The sequence below is a fragment of the Lepus europaeus genome, chromosome 9, assembly GCF_033115175.1.
Source record: "Lepus europaeus isolate LE1 chromosome 9, mLepTim1.pri, whole genome shotgun sequence".
In the NCBI taxonomy this organism is placed as follows: domain Eukaryota; kingdom Metazoa; phylum Chordata; class Mammalia; order Lagomorpha; family Leporidae; genus Lepus; species Lepus europaeus.
In genome coordinates, this window is record NC_084835.1 from 121,174,166 (window position 1) to 121,192,805 (window position 18,640).

The window sequence follows — 18,640 nt, forward strand, 5'->3', positions numbered from 1 at the left end:
TTCCATCAGGAACAGTGTCTGTCTCCAGCGTTCTCGGGATCTGAGTTCCTGGACAACGTAGCCTGGTGAGCCCAGGAGCTCTCGACACACTGTCTTCTAAGCAACACCGGCTCCACAGGGCCTTCTGCCTCTCACAGGTGCATGGCTTCACCCAGTGCCTCCTCTGCACGGGCAGGGTGGGCACGCGATATCCCCTCTCGGGAGGTACTGTGAAACAACACTGCCCTGTGATCACAGTGTCTCATCCAGGTTTCAAACGTCTCTCTTCCCAAGGGCTCTGGCCCAGGGCGGAGAGGTCGCGAGGGCTGCAGGACGAAGTCAGCAGCGAGAATTCTGTTTGCTCGCCGAATTCTGAGGGCGAGAAGCTAGTGCTGGATCCGGATTGTTGCTGCTGCCCTCAAGGTCTTTCTCCTACACTCTCACACACTCACTCACTGTCGTACACACATCTCAAAAGAGAAACCCGGCCAGCAGCTCCACAGGAGGGGAAAGATCCAGAGGGGAGGGAGGTCTGCTCACACGCGCCTGGGCAGGAGACACAGGAATGACGCTGACAGTCTCCTCTGAGAGTAACTTTTTAAGTGGAAGAAAAAATACTTATGGTGAACATACCAATATGTTTAGATACATGCCATCCTGATATGAATGCCAGACATGTGTCAATTTTTACAAATATTTCCACAGAGGAAGTATTCAGTAGTCTGTCTACTCCCACCCGCTAATGTATGCGGGGTCTTACTTGTATTGCGCTGTGCCGCGCTCTTTTAAGTTACAATAATTTCTTCCGATGATTTCCTTGAGAGCCAGGCCACTTCTCTACTCCACGCTGTTTCGTTAAACAGGAACATAGCTGCTGAATGCTGTGAACACACCCTGTGTAATCCCAAGTTCATATGTGAAGTTCATGCATAAGGGTGTCTCCTCTCTGGGCTCCTTACCAATCAGGGGAAGAGAGAGCCTGGCCTGCATGGCACAACACAGAGATAGTGCTGACTGCGTGCTCAGGAGACTGGCTGAGGGCAGGAAAGAAATAATTTTTTTCCTTTTCATCTCATATAAATTTTTATTACAATGTGCTGTTTTCTTCTTTTTAAACTTAATCTCCTAAACATTAATTTTAAGGTGACCCATAAATCATAATTTCTAATGTGAAATAGGAAGGCACCAAAAAGACTACTACGGAAAGGCTTTATTTGAACGTCCAACCCCAAGAACAAAGCGAGTAAGTCAAAAAGAAACAGCCAACTAGCAACACTTCTTTGCCAACGGCTGTTCACATTCAGTATTTCGTCCCAAACCAGTGGTTCACTTTCGCCACGGCGAGCTGAAGGACCAGGCTGACGAGGAAGTACTCCTCGGTCTCCTGCATCCACACCAGCTCCGCGTGCACCGCTCCCTCCACATCCACGTAGTCCACGTAGAATGTCTGGCCCAGGAAGTTAGGGCCATCCGAGGGGCTGGCGGCAGATCGCACGCAGACTGGGGAACTCAAGCACCAGAAAGGCTTCCCGTATTCGTCTAGAAGAGTCACGTCCATTATAGAGCAGCTCTGCGAGACAAGCAAAGATTTGTCAGCGTGATGCCGCACAGCCCCGATCTCCACAGAAAACTGGCTGCAAGTGCTGTGCGCGTCACCGAATCCAGAACCCTGTGTCAGTCGTGTGTGGTCGACAACCAGCATTTACCGTCCCGTGGTCAACAGTCACACTCAAACACACGAGAGGCCTGTGGCACGCTCAGCATGGCACAGCACTTGGTGCTGGAGCCTCGGAGAAATGGAAATTTCAGTCCACAGGCAGCTGACGCTACGTCAGTCACACAAATGCCAGCACGTGCTGCCTGCAAGCGGGACACGTCAGACTGCCCTGGGAAGCCGCGTTGCTGTCACAGTCACCTTCCACCCTCTGTGGCGCTGACTTTCCACCTCTCCCACCCCTGCTCCTCCACGGATTCTTCACACACCAACAGCTTGCTCAGTCCCCCTCCTTCCAAGATCAACACCAAGCCCACTGTCTGTCTCTGTCTCTCCCGTTTGCTCCCTCACTCCCATGTCTCTCCGTCATCGTGAGTGAGCCGATACTTTGGGCACCCAGGGGAGCGATCAATGCCCTTGGACCCTCAACCCTAGGCTATGCAGCCCTGAGATCCCCTCTCCAACTTCAGCTCAGTCACTCGCTCCCACAGCTACTCCTCCAGACGTCACTTCCCATCAATGCTCTGCTTGCAAAATCAACACCAGAAGCATCGCTTTCCAAACACATCTCATCTTCCAGCTTCATTCTACTCCCTCTGCAACTGCACTGCAACCAAATCCCAGTGCTGCCGTGGCAGAGCCACAACCTCTGAGTGCATCCTGCCCTAAACTCCATGGGGCATAACCTTACAACAAAACGTGACAGAACCAAACAAAACAGAACACAATCCCCATGCACCGCACACTGTGTGCATAAACAGAGTCCTGGGGACTTTTGTTTGAACTACACGTGGGGCTGTCCGTTCACACTCATGGATCTGCAGTGGGAAGCATGGACAGGTGTGACCAGCACTGCCTACGCACCCACGCCCACCAGCCTGCCCTGCAACCATCCTGGCTGAGGCCGCTTCTCACCCACTCCAGACTCCCTCGTCCTTCACTGCACTGACACCCTCGCCAGGGCGCAGACCCCCTTGCCCCTCCCTCAGAACCCCAGCCCTGACGCAGCCATCATTTCCCACCTCCTTCTGCACAGAGCTCTCGTGCACTGCTGGAGAATCCCACACAGCTGCCAGTTCTGCCGAGAGTCCCCAATCATCCCTAGTGTCACCTGTTGGTCCTGTTTTACTTGTGGAGGGCCCACCCTCCTCCCCAGTGAACCAGTCTCCCAAACCCTGACCCCTCCCTTGACCGTTTGCATCCTTCCCATGGGCTGCCCTGGGCGATGGTGCCACCTGTCACAGAGAAGGTGAAAAGCACTTCCTCATCTCTCCAATGCCAGATCCCACGCTGTCTGCTCCACATTCTTGGACGGGTATACTGTTTCCAGCCATTTAACCAGCCCAGCAGCCTGCACTGTGGCTCATCTTTCTCTCTCCCAAGTGGATACCGCCCGCTCCCATCAGCTAGTAACCCACAAACACGTCCAGGGAACTCACATACTGTAGAGACAGAGGGAAATAACCTCCACGGACCCCGCGGCGGCTTTGTTCTTCCCGGCCTCCCCACACAGAGCTCTCCAGCAGGCTGCCTCCACCTGACCTGTCCATTTCTGGAACTCCCACTCACTCCCCGGCCCATTCCAATCTGTCATTTACCCACACCATCTTGTCACAGAGCCACAACATCGAGGGGACATCTGCGAGTCTCTATCTCAGCAGCATTCTGAATTATTTGTGATTCTTGTCTTGAAACGCTCTCTTCGCACATGCCTCCAGATCCACCTCTCTGAAGCTTTCCACCAAACCCCAGTGCTGGCTTCTCACAGCTCGAGCCCAAGCCCTATTTCCCCTATGCATAATCTCTCTCCAAAATGGAATTCATCTACAACCACAGTTAAATAGATAACCAACATGGGGCCAGCACTGTGGCACAGCAGGTTAAGCCGCCACCTGCAGTTTCAGCATCCCACACAGGCACTGGTTCAAGTCCTGGCTGCCCCACTTCCAATCCAGCTCCCTGCTAATGCACCTGGGAAAGCAGTAGAAGATGGCCCAAGTGCTTGGACCCCTGCACCCACAAGGGGGACCCAGAGGAGGCTCCTTGTTCCTGGTTTTGGATTGGCCTGGCTCCAGCCATCATGGCCATTTGGGGAGTAAACCAGCAGATGGAAGACCTCAACATAAATAACCAATATGCCTGTGATTTTCAAAAGCACATCTCCACATCTCCACGCAGAACCTTTTTCTAAGCCCCAGATCTCTCAAAGTCAGCACAACTGTCTGCAAACTCGTGATCATCCAAGAATTCTCCCAGTGCTCATCTCAGGGACTGGAGGAACCATCACTGACGGGCCAGCTGGGCAAGCCTGAAGCCTGGACACCACCCTAGACATCGCCTACCTGACCCTCTACACCCAGTCCGTCACCAAATCCTGCTGGTGTCTAACCTCCCAACTGTCTTCAAATAGTCTCCCCCTCCCCACCTCCAAGTCACTCCCTCACAGCTCCATGGTCTGAATGTTCGTGCACACCTATGTTCATGGGTTTATCCTCATGCCCAGCGTGATGTAGTAGGAGGCTGGGCTCTGGGAGGAGATCAGGTTGCGAGGACTGGGCCCACAGGACTGGGATCACTGCCCTTACAAGAGAGGCCCCAGGGAGCTGCCTCACCCCTTCTGCATGTGAGGGCCCAGCCAAAAGTGCCACCTACAAAGCAGGCAGAGGGCCCTCACCAGACCCTACATTTGCTGATGCCTTGCTCCTGGACTTCCCAGCCTCCAGAACCCTGAGAAATAAACCTGTTATCTAAGAGTGGCCCAGCCTACAGCATTTGTATACTAAGACACAAAGTTACCATACTTTTCTTTAAGGAATCACAACAGCAGCCTTCAAGTCTCCCCCCATTCATTCTCACTCATTCTCCAAATTCCAAAGATGAGTCGTGACAAAATGCAAGTAATCCGCAGGTAAAAACCCAGTGAGGGCTTCAACAAAAGGACCCAATTCCCATCTTGCCTTTAAGGCTTGGCCAGGCCCCGCCCACCTGTCCACACCAACTCCTGCTGCTCCTGGTGCCAGCAGTGCTCCAGCCACACGGGCCTTCCTCCCACTCCCTGAACTTACCACACAGCCACGTGACAAAGGGCTGTCCAGATACCCTGTGTCCAAGAGCTCTCCTCTGCCCACCCTCTCCTGTCTACACCAGCATGCAGAACCCAGTGCAGATATCAGCTCCTCAGGGGTGTTTTCCTGGTGCTCCCATCTCAACCCACCACACATGCAAGGAGTGGTGCACCTGTGCGTGTGGTGGCTTGGCTGGAAGCACTTCACATGCTCCAGTCACAGAGCTCAGTCCAGCGCTGATGAATAAGCAAACAATGATAAGTGAAGCTGTGTCGTAAAGGATGAACAAGAGTTAATGAAGACAAGAGGAGAGAAGGGAACAGTATGTGGCCAACGCCAGAAGCCCTGCAGTCCACAGCACCCAACCCAGCCTGGGCCAGGGAGGCCGAAGCAGGCTCAAGTGAGGCTGCTCATTACGACTTGCTCCAGGCACAGGATGCAATGCCAGGGAGAGAGGAGCACATGGGAACGTCCTACTCTTTCCAAGACGTTTGTGTTTGTGGAGCTGTCGGCCTTAGTCACTCCTCCAGAGTGGCTGCAGCACCTTTCTCGGAGGCACAGCCACCCACAATACGTTGATCTCATGATATGCCCACAGCAGAGTCTACTGAACTCTACTCATATTGCAGAAAACACACCCCAGAGCTCTACTAAAATATCCAGTGTAAATTAAAACTGTACAGAGATTTAGAAATAACATTAAAATAACATCACAAATGGCGAGGTCTGAAAGAATAAAGTAAAAGGAAGACATAGAAGGAAAACCTTACCAACAGAAAATCCATCCATCAGAAATTCTGATAGGAACTGGGGGAAGACAGGTCGTGAGAGCATTTTATTTAGAATTACACTGAAGATGGCTGCAGGGCTGCCTTGCCTGGGGAGCCTGGCTATTTACAATGGGCTCTGTAGTTTATGAGGGGCTGGCAACCACCTGTGGAGCGACCGTCCTGCGTGACTCCGTTATCAGCATTCAGCCACTGCAAGTGTCTTTAAAACACAGTAAATAGCAAAACCTGACTTTAAACAAGAAAAAACCTATGTGCTTAGAACATGACCATTTCTATCACAGCTGAATACGCTGCCACACAAGCTCGGAGGCCGGCGAGGTCCTCCTCCAGGAACCGGAGCTACTGATGCCCTTGCACCCGAACCACCTGCATCCCAGTCAGTGTGGGGGCCACTTTTCCTCCCAGGTATGGGGGAGGAGAGGTTGTTAAGGGAGCATCAGAGACTCCCGTCCAACAAAGCAGTGCGACAAGCCGGCATTCTCTGACACCACCACTAATATTACTGTTTCACCCTCTGTCCCTGTGAGCGGAAGGGTCAGGCTCGGCGGCTCCGTCTAGCCCTCGCTGCAGGGGCACTCTGACACAGGCCATCAGCATGTTCCTCACCAGGCTTCTCCCCACAGTTTCTAGGAGAGGCAGCATGTTTACTTTATTTTGTTTAAACAATTACATGGACTTGAGAAACTTTTTTCTACCATCTGCCCCTGCCTCAAAAAAGTTCACTCCTTTAAGACAACCTTTTACAATCCCTTTTATCACATCACCATGGTTGGAGTGATCAGATGGCTGGAGGGAAGTTTGCCATCTGCGGGAGCACGGCCTCACGCCCTGACTGCTGTCCCTGGGAACTGAACGACGGGTCAGTCTTCCCACTGAACCAACAGTGTAAAGGGAAAACACAAGCTGACCGCTCACCCCTCCAGGCCCCGAGAGAGGGCAAGGCTTTGGATCAGCTCTGTCTTCTCCCCGAGCTGAGGGAAGGAATTTACATGCAAAACTGTCCAGGACTACACAAGCTACTCCTGAATCTAAGGACAGAAAACCTTGTCCTCGCAGTATGCTATTTTGCCAGAAGCCTGTGTATCTGAGTCGTCCTGGCTTGGCAATCTCCAGAATCGCAGCGTGGAACGTGTGTGAAGGCCCAGTCTGAAAACCATGCCCTCAGCTTCTGTGAGAACTGCTCTAGAAACCTGTTAGCTCACCTGCGGCTGAAACATGGACTAAGGAGCCAGCGCTGTGGCACAGTGGGCTAAGCCTCCACCTGCAGCACCAGCATCCCAAACGGACACTGGTTCAAGTCCCAGCTGCTCTTCTGATCCAGCTCTCTGGTATGGCCTGGGAAAGCAGTAGAAGATGGTCCAAGTGCTTGGGCCCCTGAACCTGCATGGAAGACCCAGAAGCAGCTCCTGGCTCCTGGCTTTGGATCGGCCCAGCTCCAGCTGTTGCAGCTGTTGCAGTCATTTGGGGAGTGAACCGGCAGATGGAAGACTTCCCTCTCTGTCTCTCCCTCTCTCTGTAACTCTACCGCTCAAATAAATAAATAAATTTAAAAAAACCATGGTCCAAGACTAGCCCATTAGTAGCTTAGTCAGTCTTACATAAAATTCCATTTTGTTTTTTCATAAAATTTTAACAAAATTCTGTTTTGTTTTTAATAATCAGCTGGGAAGAAGCATTGTCTCACAGTAAAATGACTCTACTTCCATTTTCTCCCCCAGTGAGAACTAAATGACTGCTTTTATCTTGCTCTAAACTATCAGGAAACACAACAAATTATTATTTTTTAATTATGTTGACCCTTTTTAAGCTCGTACTCTACCTCAAAGTCAACTTTTAATATTTTGTATCTATTTTTACTATAGGTTTCTAAATCTATCAAAAATGAAGAACTTAAATCTGTATTCTTAAAGACATGAAACAATATCTTTTGAGTGTGATAAACTTGATGTTTACCAAAGTTTAAACATTTACATAACAATATCAGTACTGGCCAATATTTCATTGTATCAAATATCACACTGTTCAAAAGATAATGTTCTGTGAAAACACTGGTCTCAGTCTCAGTCACCATGAGTAAAGCTCTAACAAAGGTCACCACCTCGGTCACCATGAGTAACAGTTCTACTAACGGTACCCACACACACGGGGCAAAATGAAGCCATGGGACAGGAGGCCCTCCAGAGTCACAGGACATCAACCCCTGGCTCCTGTGCCTACACGTCCTGCTCGGTCTACAAAATAAAGATGGAGAGTGATGACAGCCAAGGTATGCCGGGCATAGGAATCTCAGAAGAAAGCAACACGAGGAGAGAGCATTTCTCCTCCTCTTCTTTCCGTCCTGCCCATTCCTAGCCCGCTACAACTCTCCTATCCATGTGGCTAATTCTTAACTGTTCAAGGAAATAGCTGAAACCCAAAACCAGAACTTCTAACTCAGTACAGTTAAAAGTGGTGCATGGTAGATGTTTTGAGGAAATGCTACTTGCCTAGTCCAACATTCAGCTCCACTCTGTCCACAAAAACAGAGGGGGCTTTGTGGGAACACAGACTGTAGTGAACACATTCCAGACACTTCCTCACAGACCACCCACCCCTCCTATTTCACCTCCCTCAGTGAAAAACAAAAGGTAAGCACCTGATGAATAAATCAGCTGAATGTGCACAAATCTTCAGAAACCAGAATAAGAAATCCAAGACTGTATAGGAGGCACTATATATATAAACACACACACACACACACACACACCCCGCACAGCCTTCTTTTGTTATATGGAAACTTGAAAGAAAGAAAATAACTTTTCTTACCTTTATAAAGCCATAAAATATATTAGTTCTCCAAGTAAGGCCAATTTTTCCAACAAGAGGTAGGTGCTCTCTGTTATTCGTAACATTTATAACAATGAGCTTGATGTGTCCATTTTCAATGTGTTCTGAAAAGATGTAAGATTAAGATCTGTTAATGACCGCACACCACGCAGAACAACACAACAATCTTCAGCGTGGCTGTTCCACAAAGGGGGTCTCATCCTGCTGAGGTCAGAGAGTAACACCGGCAACAGCTCATCTCGGCCTCCTGCTCAAGGCCAGAGCGGTCTCTCGGTGCCAGAAAAAGAGGGAGTGTTCCAGCAAAGCTCTGTCAAAGGTAAGTAAGCTGGGAAGGCCAGAGTGAACTGGACACCTACTCTGTGACTAATGGAAAGACCATGAGAAAACAGAAGTTCCTCGGACTTGGGTAAGCCAACAGCAGTGGAAGTGGACTATCAGAACTAAGGACCTAAGAAAGCACATGCAGAAATGTCAACAAAAGAAACCAGGCATCAGAGAGCAATGAGAGAGCTGTCTGAGAAACCGGGGACTGGAGAGCAGGTGCACAGGAGGAGGTAAGGGAAAAAGCCCAAACTGAACACCTTGCCTGTGCTTAGAGATGGGTAAGAAAGGGGTCGGCACTGTGGCATAGCAGGTCAAGCTGCCGCCTGCAATGCCAGCATCCCATATGTGTGCCAGTTGGAGTCCCGGCTGCTCCACTTCTGATCCAGCTCCCTGCTAATATGCCTGAGAAAGCCGCGGAAGATGGCCCAAGGGCTTGAGCCCCTGCACCCACGTGGGAGACCTGGAGGAAGCTCCTGGCTCCTGGCTTCAGTCTGGTCCTGCCCTGGATATTGTGGCCATTTGGGGAATGAAACAGCAGATAGAAGATTCTTTCTCTCTCTCTCTCTCTCTCTCTCCCCCTCCCTCCCTAACTCTGCCTTTCAAATAATTAAGAATAAATCTTTAAAAAAGGAAATGAGTAAAGTTCTTGCAATGCCTGTTAAACTCAAGGCCAAACCCTCACTTCACTGGCTCAATGCTGGCTACTTGACGCCTCACACTCTGAGAAGCCTGCACCACCCAAGCAGCCCACACCAGGGCCTCTTGCACTGGGAGAGCCTGCGGCACCGTCCAGCTTCACACAGCCACGGTAGCCATATGAAACACATCTTTCTCTTCCTCTTATATTCTGATAAACGAAGCTAACTACTGGGCTTGTGACTAAGTGAGGTGTCTATTCAAACAGATAAATCACGTCTGCTGGTGAATTCCAGAAACTGGCCTTGGGAGTCAGCTCAGGTTGCAAAGGAGGCTAGCTGTCCCCTGTCAGCATGACCAGAGGACAGAATTTACTGTAATGAAGGTAGAGGGGTGTGAACCACTAAGGGCACAACACACACAGAGTGGGCCTCATCTTGGTTAATGAGACTCTTCCGCAGGACTCCACCTCCTTCAGATTCCAGACAAGGAATGTTTGTAGCTGCTTAGTTACGCAGAACCTCCCGCTATGCTCTCCCATGATAAAGTCAAACCACCCAGCAAATTTCTCAGTGAATTGTGTTGACATCTCAGATTGATACAATGCCATTATCAGTTTCGGCACCTATCTACTCCTGACACGCCATTAGTCATGTCCCCAGCACACCTCAACCTCCCTTTCGCATTCCTTAAAAGCCCCAGCCCACCCTCACTGGCCAGGACTGCAGCTCGGGAGACTCCAGTCTGGTACCTTCCTCAGGGACCACTGGATTAAACTTCCTCTCTCCTTTATCCTTAAACCTGTCCTTGTCATTTTGATGTGGCACCGCTGACAAGGACCAGACTTTCGGTAATGCCGTAAGCTTTACAGATCCATGCTCACATGCCAGGGCCGGCGACCGTCAAGGCATATCACACGTGCGTAAGATTTCTTCAGAGACAGACACTTGAATAAAGGCAAGATCTAAGTCACAGGACAGGCAGATGGGGAAAATGGAGAACAGCAACTGTTCTCTAACCCCAGGTTGTCATATTTTCTGGGACAAAATAAAATCAAAGCTAAGTTGCCTTGGGAGACAAAGCCCTGTTCCAGACATTTTATATGGTATTCTTCAGCCTAAGCGTAGCCAACAGGTTAAAGATGATGCTTCACAAGGGGCCTCTGCGGTGATAAAATAGCGTGCATGTAATACAGTAATTTGGTTTAAGTAAAAGACGCTCTCAGAGGCAGGCATTCGGAGCCCTGCAGGAGGGCGCGCTTAGCCTCAGTGGCTGCATTTTCTGAGTCTTCCTTTTGTTCCAAGGACAGACGCAGCCCATACTCTCCTCTCTGCTGCGGAGCAATTAGCCAAAACTGTGCAGCGTCTCTCCACGCTCCCGGGGTACAGGGATGAATGCCAAACGACACTGACCCTTCCCAGGCGAGGGCCCTACCACCACCTCGGCAGGGCCCGACAAAGCAGGGAGGAAGTCTGTGAAAAGCGAGGCCTCCGTGGAGACTGAGTAATGACATTCCAAACGGACCAGATGTGGCTCCGCTCTGCTCTCCACTACTGCACAGCCATGTGCAAAATCAAGGGAGAACTCCATCTGGCACGGCAACGGCAGGCGTGCCTGCTGGCAGCCAACAGTGCCCCACAGAAAATTCGGAGCCCATTTTCCACACGGCCTATCTTCAGGACAACGCTGAAAATGAACTCCAAAGTACAACAACCAGCAACGTCTCAACAGCAAGTGTCTGAGCTAATGAACATGACCTTCCCACAGGAAGCAAGGACACCCTCCCGCTTCACAAGTGTGACGCATACAACTTGGAAGGCCAGACAGCTCTTGCCACCAACCTTCGGAACCACTGCTATCTGTAGAACACAGAAAGGCTCCCTCTTCCTCCATTTACAATCTGCACGTGGAATCTATGGATGAAGGAAAGTGTGTGTATACACAACAGGCAATATTTGTGAATAAGCAGGTTAAGAACAGCTGGGAACAGCAATGTGGTATAGTGGGTAAAGCTGCTGCCTGCATCCCATATAGGTGCCAGTTCAAGTCCCAGCTGCTCCACCTCCAATCCAGCTCTCTGCTATGGCCTGGGAAATCAAAGTAGAAGATGGTCCAAGTCCTTGGGCCCCTGCATCCACATGGGAGACTCGGAAGCTCCTGGTTCCTGACTTCAGATCAGCACAGCTCCAGCCATTGCAGCCATCTGGGGAGTGAACCAGCAGATGGAAGACTTCTCTCTCTTTCTCTCTCCCTCTCTCTGCCTTTGCCTCTTCGTAATGCTGCCTTTCAAATAAATAAATCTTTAAGAAAAAAAAACTTAGCTTAGAATTACTATTTTTTAGGATTTATTTATTTATTTGAAAGTCAGAGTTATAGGGAGAAAGGGAGGTGGGGAAAGAAGGGGAGAAGGGGAGAGAGAGGGAGGGGGAGAGAGAGAAAGAGAGAGAGAGAGAGAGAGAAATCTTCCACCTGGTGGTTTCTCCCTAAATGGTCACAATGGCCAGGGATGTGCAGGCTGAAGCCAGGAGCCCAGAACTCCATCTACATTTCCCATGTGAATGGCAGAGGCCCAAGCACTTGAGCCATCTTCTGCTGCTTTCACAGGCACATTAGTAGGGAGCTGGATTGGAAGTGGAGCAGCTGGGGCTCAAACCAACACTTACATGGGATGCCAGCACTACAGGTAGTGGCTTAACCCACTGTGCCTCAACGACAGCTCCCTTAGAATAATATGATTAATCAGGTGTAACAGTTTCCTGTTGCACAGGGAGGTTGGTGGTAACTCACCTAGGTCACATACTGGAAAGTGGCAGAAACGTGAGGCCAACTGTGTCCTGAGGCATGGCCCGTGCTGTAGGGGGTTAAAGCACACAGAAAGGGGGCATCATCTGTCAGTCTGTATCCTAGCTAAGAAGTTACAATGTGGATTCAAGTTCTCAGGAAGCGTTTTCATTTTTCTGTCAGCAGAAAAGATACACTGGGGAAGCACTTACAGCTCCCCAGGACGTGGGGGACGTCCTAATCTCGGAGCCCCAAGCTCACGCTCACCCATCCCTGATCTTCCTCATTAGCAGCTCACAAGTGACCCAGATTCCCTCAGTGCGACAAACAGCCCTGCAATCAAAGTGAACAGTGAGGAGGTAACAGAGTAGGGAAAACCATCTCCTGACTCGCTGCAGCAGAGGGCCCAGGCCCTTGTGCTCGTGGGGCAGAACTCCCAAGTCCCCTCGTGGGCACTATAATGGCGCTGTTTCCACAGGAGGAGCCACAAAACGTGCCTGTGCACACACATACGAACGCACAGTCTGGCTCTCCTGCAGACCGTGAGCTAGCACAGCCCCTGCAAGTCCTGTGTTCCTTACGCCATTCAGAATAATTCTGTTGGTGGAGACTCAAATCTCAACTATCATTACACACTGCCATCTCCACAATGAGGCCAAACACAATTCAAGGGGCACCTCTTCGGCTTCCAATGACACTGCCCTTATAAGAACGTTCTGCAGGGGCCAGCGTTGTGCTGCAGTGGATAAAGCTGCCACCTGCGCCACTGACATCTCATATGGGTGCTGGTTTGAGATCCGACTGCTCCACTTCTGATGCAGCTCCCTGGTCACGTGCCTGGGAAAGCACCAGAAGATGGCCCAAGTGCTTGGGCCCCGCCCCTGCACCCATATGGGAGACCCAGAAGAAGCTCCTGGCTCCTGGCTTCGGCCTGGCTCAGCCGTGGCTACTGCACCCATTTGGGGAGTGAATCTTCGATGGAAGATCAATCTCTCCCTGTGTACCTCTTTCAAGTAAATAACTAAATCTTAAAAAAAAAAAAAAAAAAAGAACGGTCTACAGAGTCAGAAAGATCCCATTCCAACACTGCCCGCCATCTTATTTACTAACTGTGTAACCATGGTCAAGTTCCAAGGACACAAATAGAAAGCACTTTCTGAGACTGTGAGGGTTAACAGCATTAGTGCCTATATTAACACTACAGGGTAGCTCATTTATTCCAGGCTAGGAGCGCTACCACCTCATGTGCATTTTCTCAATATTAATAGTCTATCCAAAGATAGAGAACTAAGTCCACTGCCAAGCAGAAAGTAGAAAGGTGTCAGGTTCATGGCTTGGAAGAGCCAATAACGACAGGAGGTCCATTTACTCAAGTCTATAGATTAAATGCAGTTACAATCATAATCTCAGCAGGCATTTTAACAAATAGTCTGTAAATAATTAATATTTAGAAAAATTAACAAAATATCCTAAACTTCATATGGAAGTACAAAGCACCTAAAATAGTCTAAATGACCTTGAAAAGAGGGGAAAAATTGGCTTCAAGATCTTCTGTAGGAAACAAAAGAGATCCAAACAGCTAAAGCAATCTTACACAATAAAAACAAAGCTGGAGGCATCACAATACCAGTTTTCAAGACACACTGCAGTGCACTCACAATCAAAACAGCCTGGTATTGGCACAAGAACAGACATGTGGCTCAATGAGACAAGTTAACAACCCAGAAATTGATCTACGCATCTACAACCAACTAATCTTTGACAAACAAGTTAAAATTACCCCCTGGAAGAAGGACAGTCTCTTCAACATATTGCTAGAAAACTAGATCGCCACATACAGACATATGAAAAAAGACCCCTACCTTACACCATATATAAAAGTCAATTCAAAATGAATCATGGATCTAAACTTAAGACCTGAAACCGTCAATCACTAGAAGAAAATCTGGCATAGGAAAAGACTTCTTAGATAAGACCCCAGAAGCACAGGCAATAAAAGCTAAAATAGACAGGTTGGATTACATCTAGCTAAGAGAAACATTCAACAGAGTGAAGAGGTAACTGACAGAATGGGAGAAAATATTTGCAAACTATAGATTTTATAAACTATTAATATTCAAATTGTACATATTCAAATTGTACAATTTGGGACATGCTCAATCGGACTTGCCCCAAATAGTGGAGTTAGAAATGTGCCAGGGGCTTCCAATACAATCCCATCAAGGTGGCATGTACCAATGCCATCTCACTAGTCCAAGTGATCAATTTCAGTTCACAATTGATCATACTGATAAGTCTAAGGTCAAAGGGATCACACAAACAAGACTAGTGTCTGCTAATACTAACTGGTAGAATAAAAAAGGGAGAGAACAGTCCAACATGGGAAGCGGGATACACAGCAGACTCATAGAATGGCAGATGTCCTAAACAGCACTCTGGCCTCAGAATCAGCCCTGAAGGCATTCAGATCTGGCTGAAGAGCTCATGAGAGTATTTTAGGCATGGAAAACCAAGACACTCTGGCAAAAAAAAAAAAAAAAAAAAACCCTAAATGAAAGATCTCTGCGAGTAAGATCCCAGTAGAAAGGTATTTACAGACTATTTGTTAAAATGCCTGCTGAGATTATGATTGTAACTGCATTTAATCTATAGACTTGAGTAAATGGACCTCCTGTCGTTATTGGCTCTTCCAAGCCATGAACTTGACACCTTTCTACTTTCTGCTTGGCAGTGGACTTAGTTCTCTATCTTTGGATAGACTATTAATATTGAGAAAATGCACATGAGGTGGTAGCACTCCTAGCCTGGAATAAATGAGCTACCCTGTAGTGGTTTTTTTGTTTTTGTTTTGTTTTTGTTTTTGACAGGCAGAGTGGACAGTGAGAGAGAGAGACAGAGAGAAAGGTCTTCCTTTTGCCGTTGGTTCACCCTCCAATGGCCGCCGCGGCTGGCGCGCTGTGGCCAGCACACCACGCTGATCTGAAACCAGGAGCCAGGTGCTTTCCCTGGTCTCCCATGGAGTGCAGGGCCCAAGCACTTGGGCCATCCTCCACTGCCTTCCCTGGCCACAGCAGAGAGCTGGCCTGGAAGAGGGGCAACCAGGACAGAATCCGGAGCCCTGACCGGGACTAGAATCCGGTGTGCCGGTGCCGCAAGGTGGAGGATTAGCCTATTGAGCTGTGGCGCTGGCCAGCCCCTGTAGTGTTAATATAGGTACTAATGCTGTTAATCCTCACAGTCTCAGAAAGTGCTTTCTATTTGTGTCCTGGTTTTACTCAGCTTGGAACTTGACCATGGTTACATCAAAGAAGGAGGTACCTTTCTCTGAAGGGAGGAGAGAACTTCCACTTTGACTATGACCTTGTCTAAATAAGATCGATGTCGGCGAACTCAAAAGGCTTCTATAGCCTTGGCAACTCATGACAAGAGCCTAGGGAGATTACTGATGCCATAAACAAGAGTGTCAAATTGTTAAGTCAACAACAGGAGTCACTGTGTGCTTACTCCTCATGTAGGATCTCTGTCCTTAATGTGTTGTCCAATGTGAATTAATGCTATAACTAGTGCTGAAACAGTATTTTACACTTTATGTTCTGTGTGGGTGCAAACTGATGAAATCTTTACTTAATTTATACTAAATCAATCTTCTGTATATAAAGATAATTGAAAATGAATCTTGATGTGAATGGAATGGGAGAGGGAGCGGGAGATGGGAGGGGTGCGGGTGGGAGGGAAGTTATGGGGGGGAGCCATTGTCATGCATAAACTGTACTTTAGAAATTTATATTTACTAAATAAAAGTTAAAAAAAGAAAAAAACTATTAATATTAAAAACATATAAAGAGTTCAAGACACTCAACAACAACAAAAAAAATCTAGTTAAGAAATGGGCTAGGGGCTAGCGCTGTGGCATAATGGGTAAATCCACCACCTGCAATGCTAACATCCCATATGGGTGCCAGTTTGAGTCCTGGCTGTTCCACTTCCTATCCAGCTCTCTGCTATGGCCTAGGAAAGCAGCAGAAGATGGCCCAAGTCCTTGGGCCCCTGCAACCTCGTGGGAGACCTGGAAGAAGCTCCTGGCTCCTGGCTTCAGATTGGCCCAGCTCCAACCATTGCAGCCATTTAGGGAGTGAACCAGTGGATGGAAGATCCCACTATCTCTCAATGCCTCTGCCTCTCTGTAACTCTGCCTTTCAAGTAAATAAATAAATCTTTAAAAACAAAAAAGAAATGGGCTAAGGATGTGAACAGGCACTTTTCAAAGGACGAAATACAAATGGCTAACAGACACACGACAAGACAGGTATCAGAGATCACTAGGTATCACCAGGTATCGGAGGAATACGAATAAAAATCGCAATGAGGTTGTACCTCACCCCAGTTAAAATGACTATCATGCAAAAATCAAAAATTAGCAAATGCATGTGAGGATGTGCAGAAAAGGTTACCTTAATACACTGGTAGTGGGAATGTACAGTCATTATAGAAGACAGTATGGAGATTCCTCAGAAATCTGAAAATTGAGCTCCCGTATGACCCAGCAGTCCCATTCCTGAGAGTTCACTCAAAGGAAATGAAATCAGCATATGAAAGAATTTTCAGTACCCCCATATTTATAGCAGCTCAATTCACAATAGCTAAAGTATGGAATCAACCCACATGTCTATCAGTTGATGACGGAATAAAGAAAATGTGGTGTGTGTGTGTGTGTGTGTATGATGGAATATTATTCAGTCACAAAAAAGAATGAAATCCTGTCTTTTGTACCAAAATGGATGCACCTGGAGACCATTATGATTAGTGAAATCAATCAGTCCCCAAAAGACAAATAGTATATATTTTCTTTAATACATGGCAGCTAATATATGGAGTAAAAAAAATGTAATGTATATGAATAAACTTGACATGTTGAGATTTGATTATTGCTTATAGCCTTAGTCTATACTGCTGAGAAACAGTGGTCTTTCCATTTTCTACTTGTTAAATTATTTATTTAGTGGACAGTTAAGCTTGTTATTATAAAGTAAATTCAAAGTTTATTATCACAAAAATTTAAAGTAAAACAAGAAAGGAAGGATAAGGAAGGGTGGGGGTAGGGAGAGTACCACTACGTTCTTAAAACTGTTCATGTGGAATACATGAAATATGTGTTCCTTATATAAATAAATAAATAAATAAATGTATATTAAAAAGACTTTCTGTAGAGCTACAGCAATCAAAACAATGTGGTATAGCTCACAAAGTCACACAAATGGTCAAGAGAATAGATGGGTCCAGATATAGACCTACACTTCTATAAACAATTGATTTTTCACAAAGATATCAAAATAATTCAATGAGAAAAGAAAGTGTTTTCAAAAATGTACAAAAAACCTGGATATTCATAGGAGGAAAAAATGTTCAAGGCTTATCCCAGATTCTACATAAAATTAACCAGAGGAGATGGATAACCAATCTAAATATAAAAGCCAAACCATGAAGTTGTTAGAAAATAAAATGGAGAATATCTTTGTAAACTAAGGTAAAAAGATTTTATGACAGGAGAAAGAAAGCAGCAACTATTACAAATGATAAATAAGATTTTATCACAGGACATACAGTGACCCTTAAAAGATAGCATTAAGAAAACGAACAAGACTGGGACTAAATACTTGCAAAGCATGTGCCTGACAAAGTACTGGTATCTAGAACACATAAAGAACTCCTACAATTCTGGAATTTGAAGAGAATGGCTAAAATCTAAGACTATACTCAAGAAAGGCTAAAATGTAAGACTATCAATACCAAATGTTGGCTAGCATATGGAGCAGCCAGAACTTTCACATACTACCATTGGAACAATGAAAGGGTTTAGCCACTCAAAGGTCTGGCAATTACATATGCATAAACATTTCTTCCACATGAAGATTTTTGGCAATTTCTTACTCAACAATTCCAGTCCTAGGTGTTTAGTCAAGAAAAATAAAACACTAGTCAGCAAAAAAAAGATTTTTACAAGAATTCTACAGCAGCTTTCTTCACAAAAGTCCACAACAGAAAATAATCCAAATTTCCTGTCCATTAAGAGAAAATGGATGAACACATTGTGTCATAACCACTCGACAGAATACCAATGAATAGGAATGAATGATTAATACCTGGCAACAGTACCGCATCATGGTAAACAGAAGAATCTGGACACCAAAGATGGGGGTAAAAGACCCCAGAGATAACACATTTACTCTATGATCCCATTTATATGAAATGGAACTAAACCAGGGTGAAAAAATATACACACAGACAGACAGATATATCTATCTGTATATATATATATATGTGTGTGTGTGTGTGTATATATATGTGTGTGTGTATATATATGTGTATTTATATATGTCTGTGTGTGTGTGTGTATATATATATATATAGCCATTGTACTATTATATTTCTTCCATGTTGGAAATTATATCAAAATAAAAAGTTACAGAAGAAGGAAGCACTCAATAAACATTGTTAACAGCTGTCTCAGCCCTCCTCTGAAGAGC

General features: G+C 46.9%; 1 protein-coding gene across 1 annotated transcript in view; it reads right to left on the bottom strand.

The window, feature by feature from the left end:
* Nucleotides 1-1,193: 1,193 nt before the first annotated feature.
* The window catches only part of FBXO15 (F-box protein 15), a 54,678-nt gene continuing 37,231 nt past the window's right edge, over nucleotides 1,194-18,640 (bottom strand). Inside the window, exons 8-9 of the mRNA XM_062200311.1 lie at nucleotides 8,355-8,479; nucleotides 1,194-1,549 (exon numbers count right to left, since the gene is read on the bottom strand). Coding sequence (XP_062056295.1) covers nucleotides 1,280-1,549; nucleotides 8,355-8,479 — 395 coding nt within the window. The 3' untranslated portion in view covers nucleotides 1,194-1,279. The remainder of the gene's footprint in view (nucleotides 1,550-8,354; nucleotides 8,480-18,640) is intronic.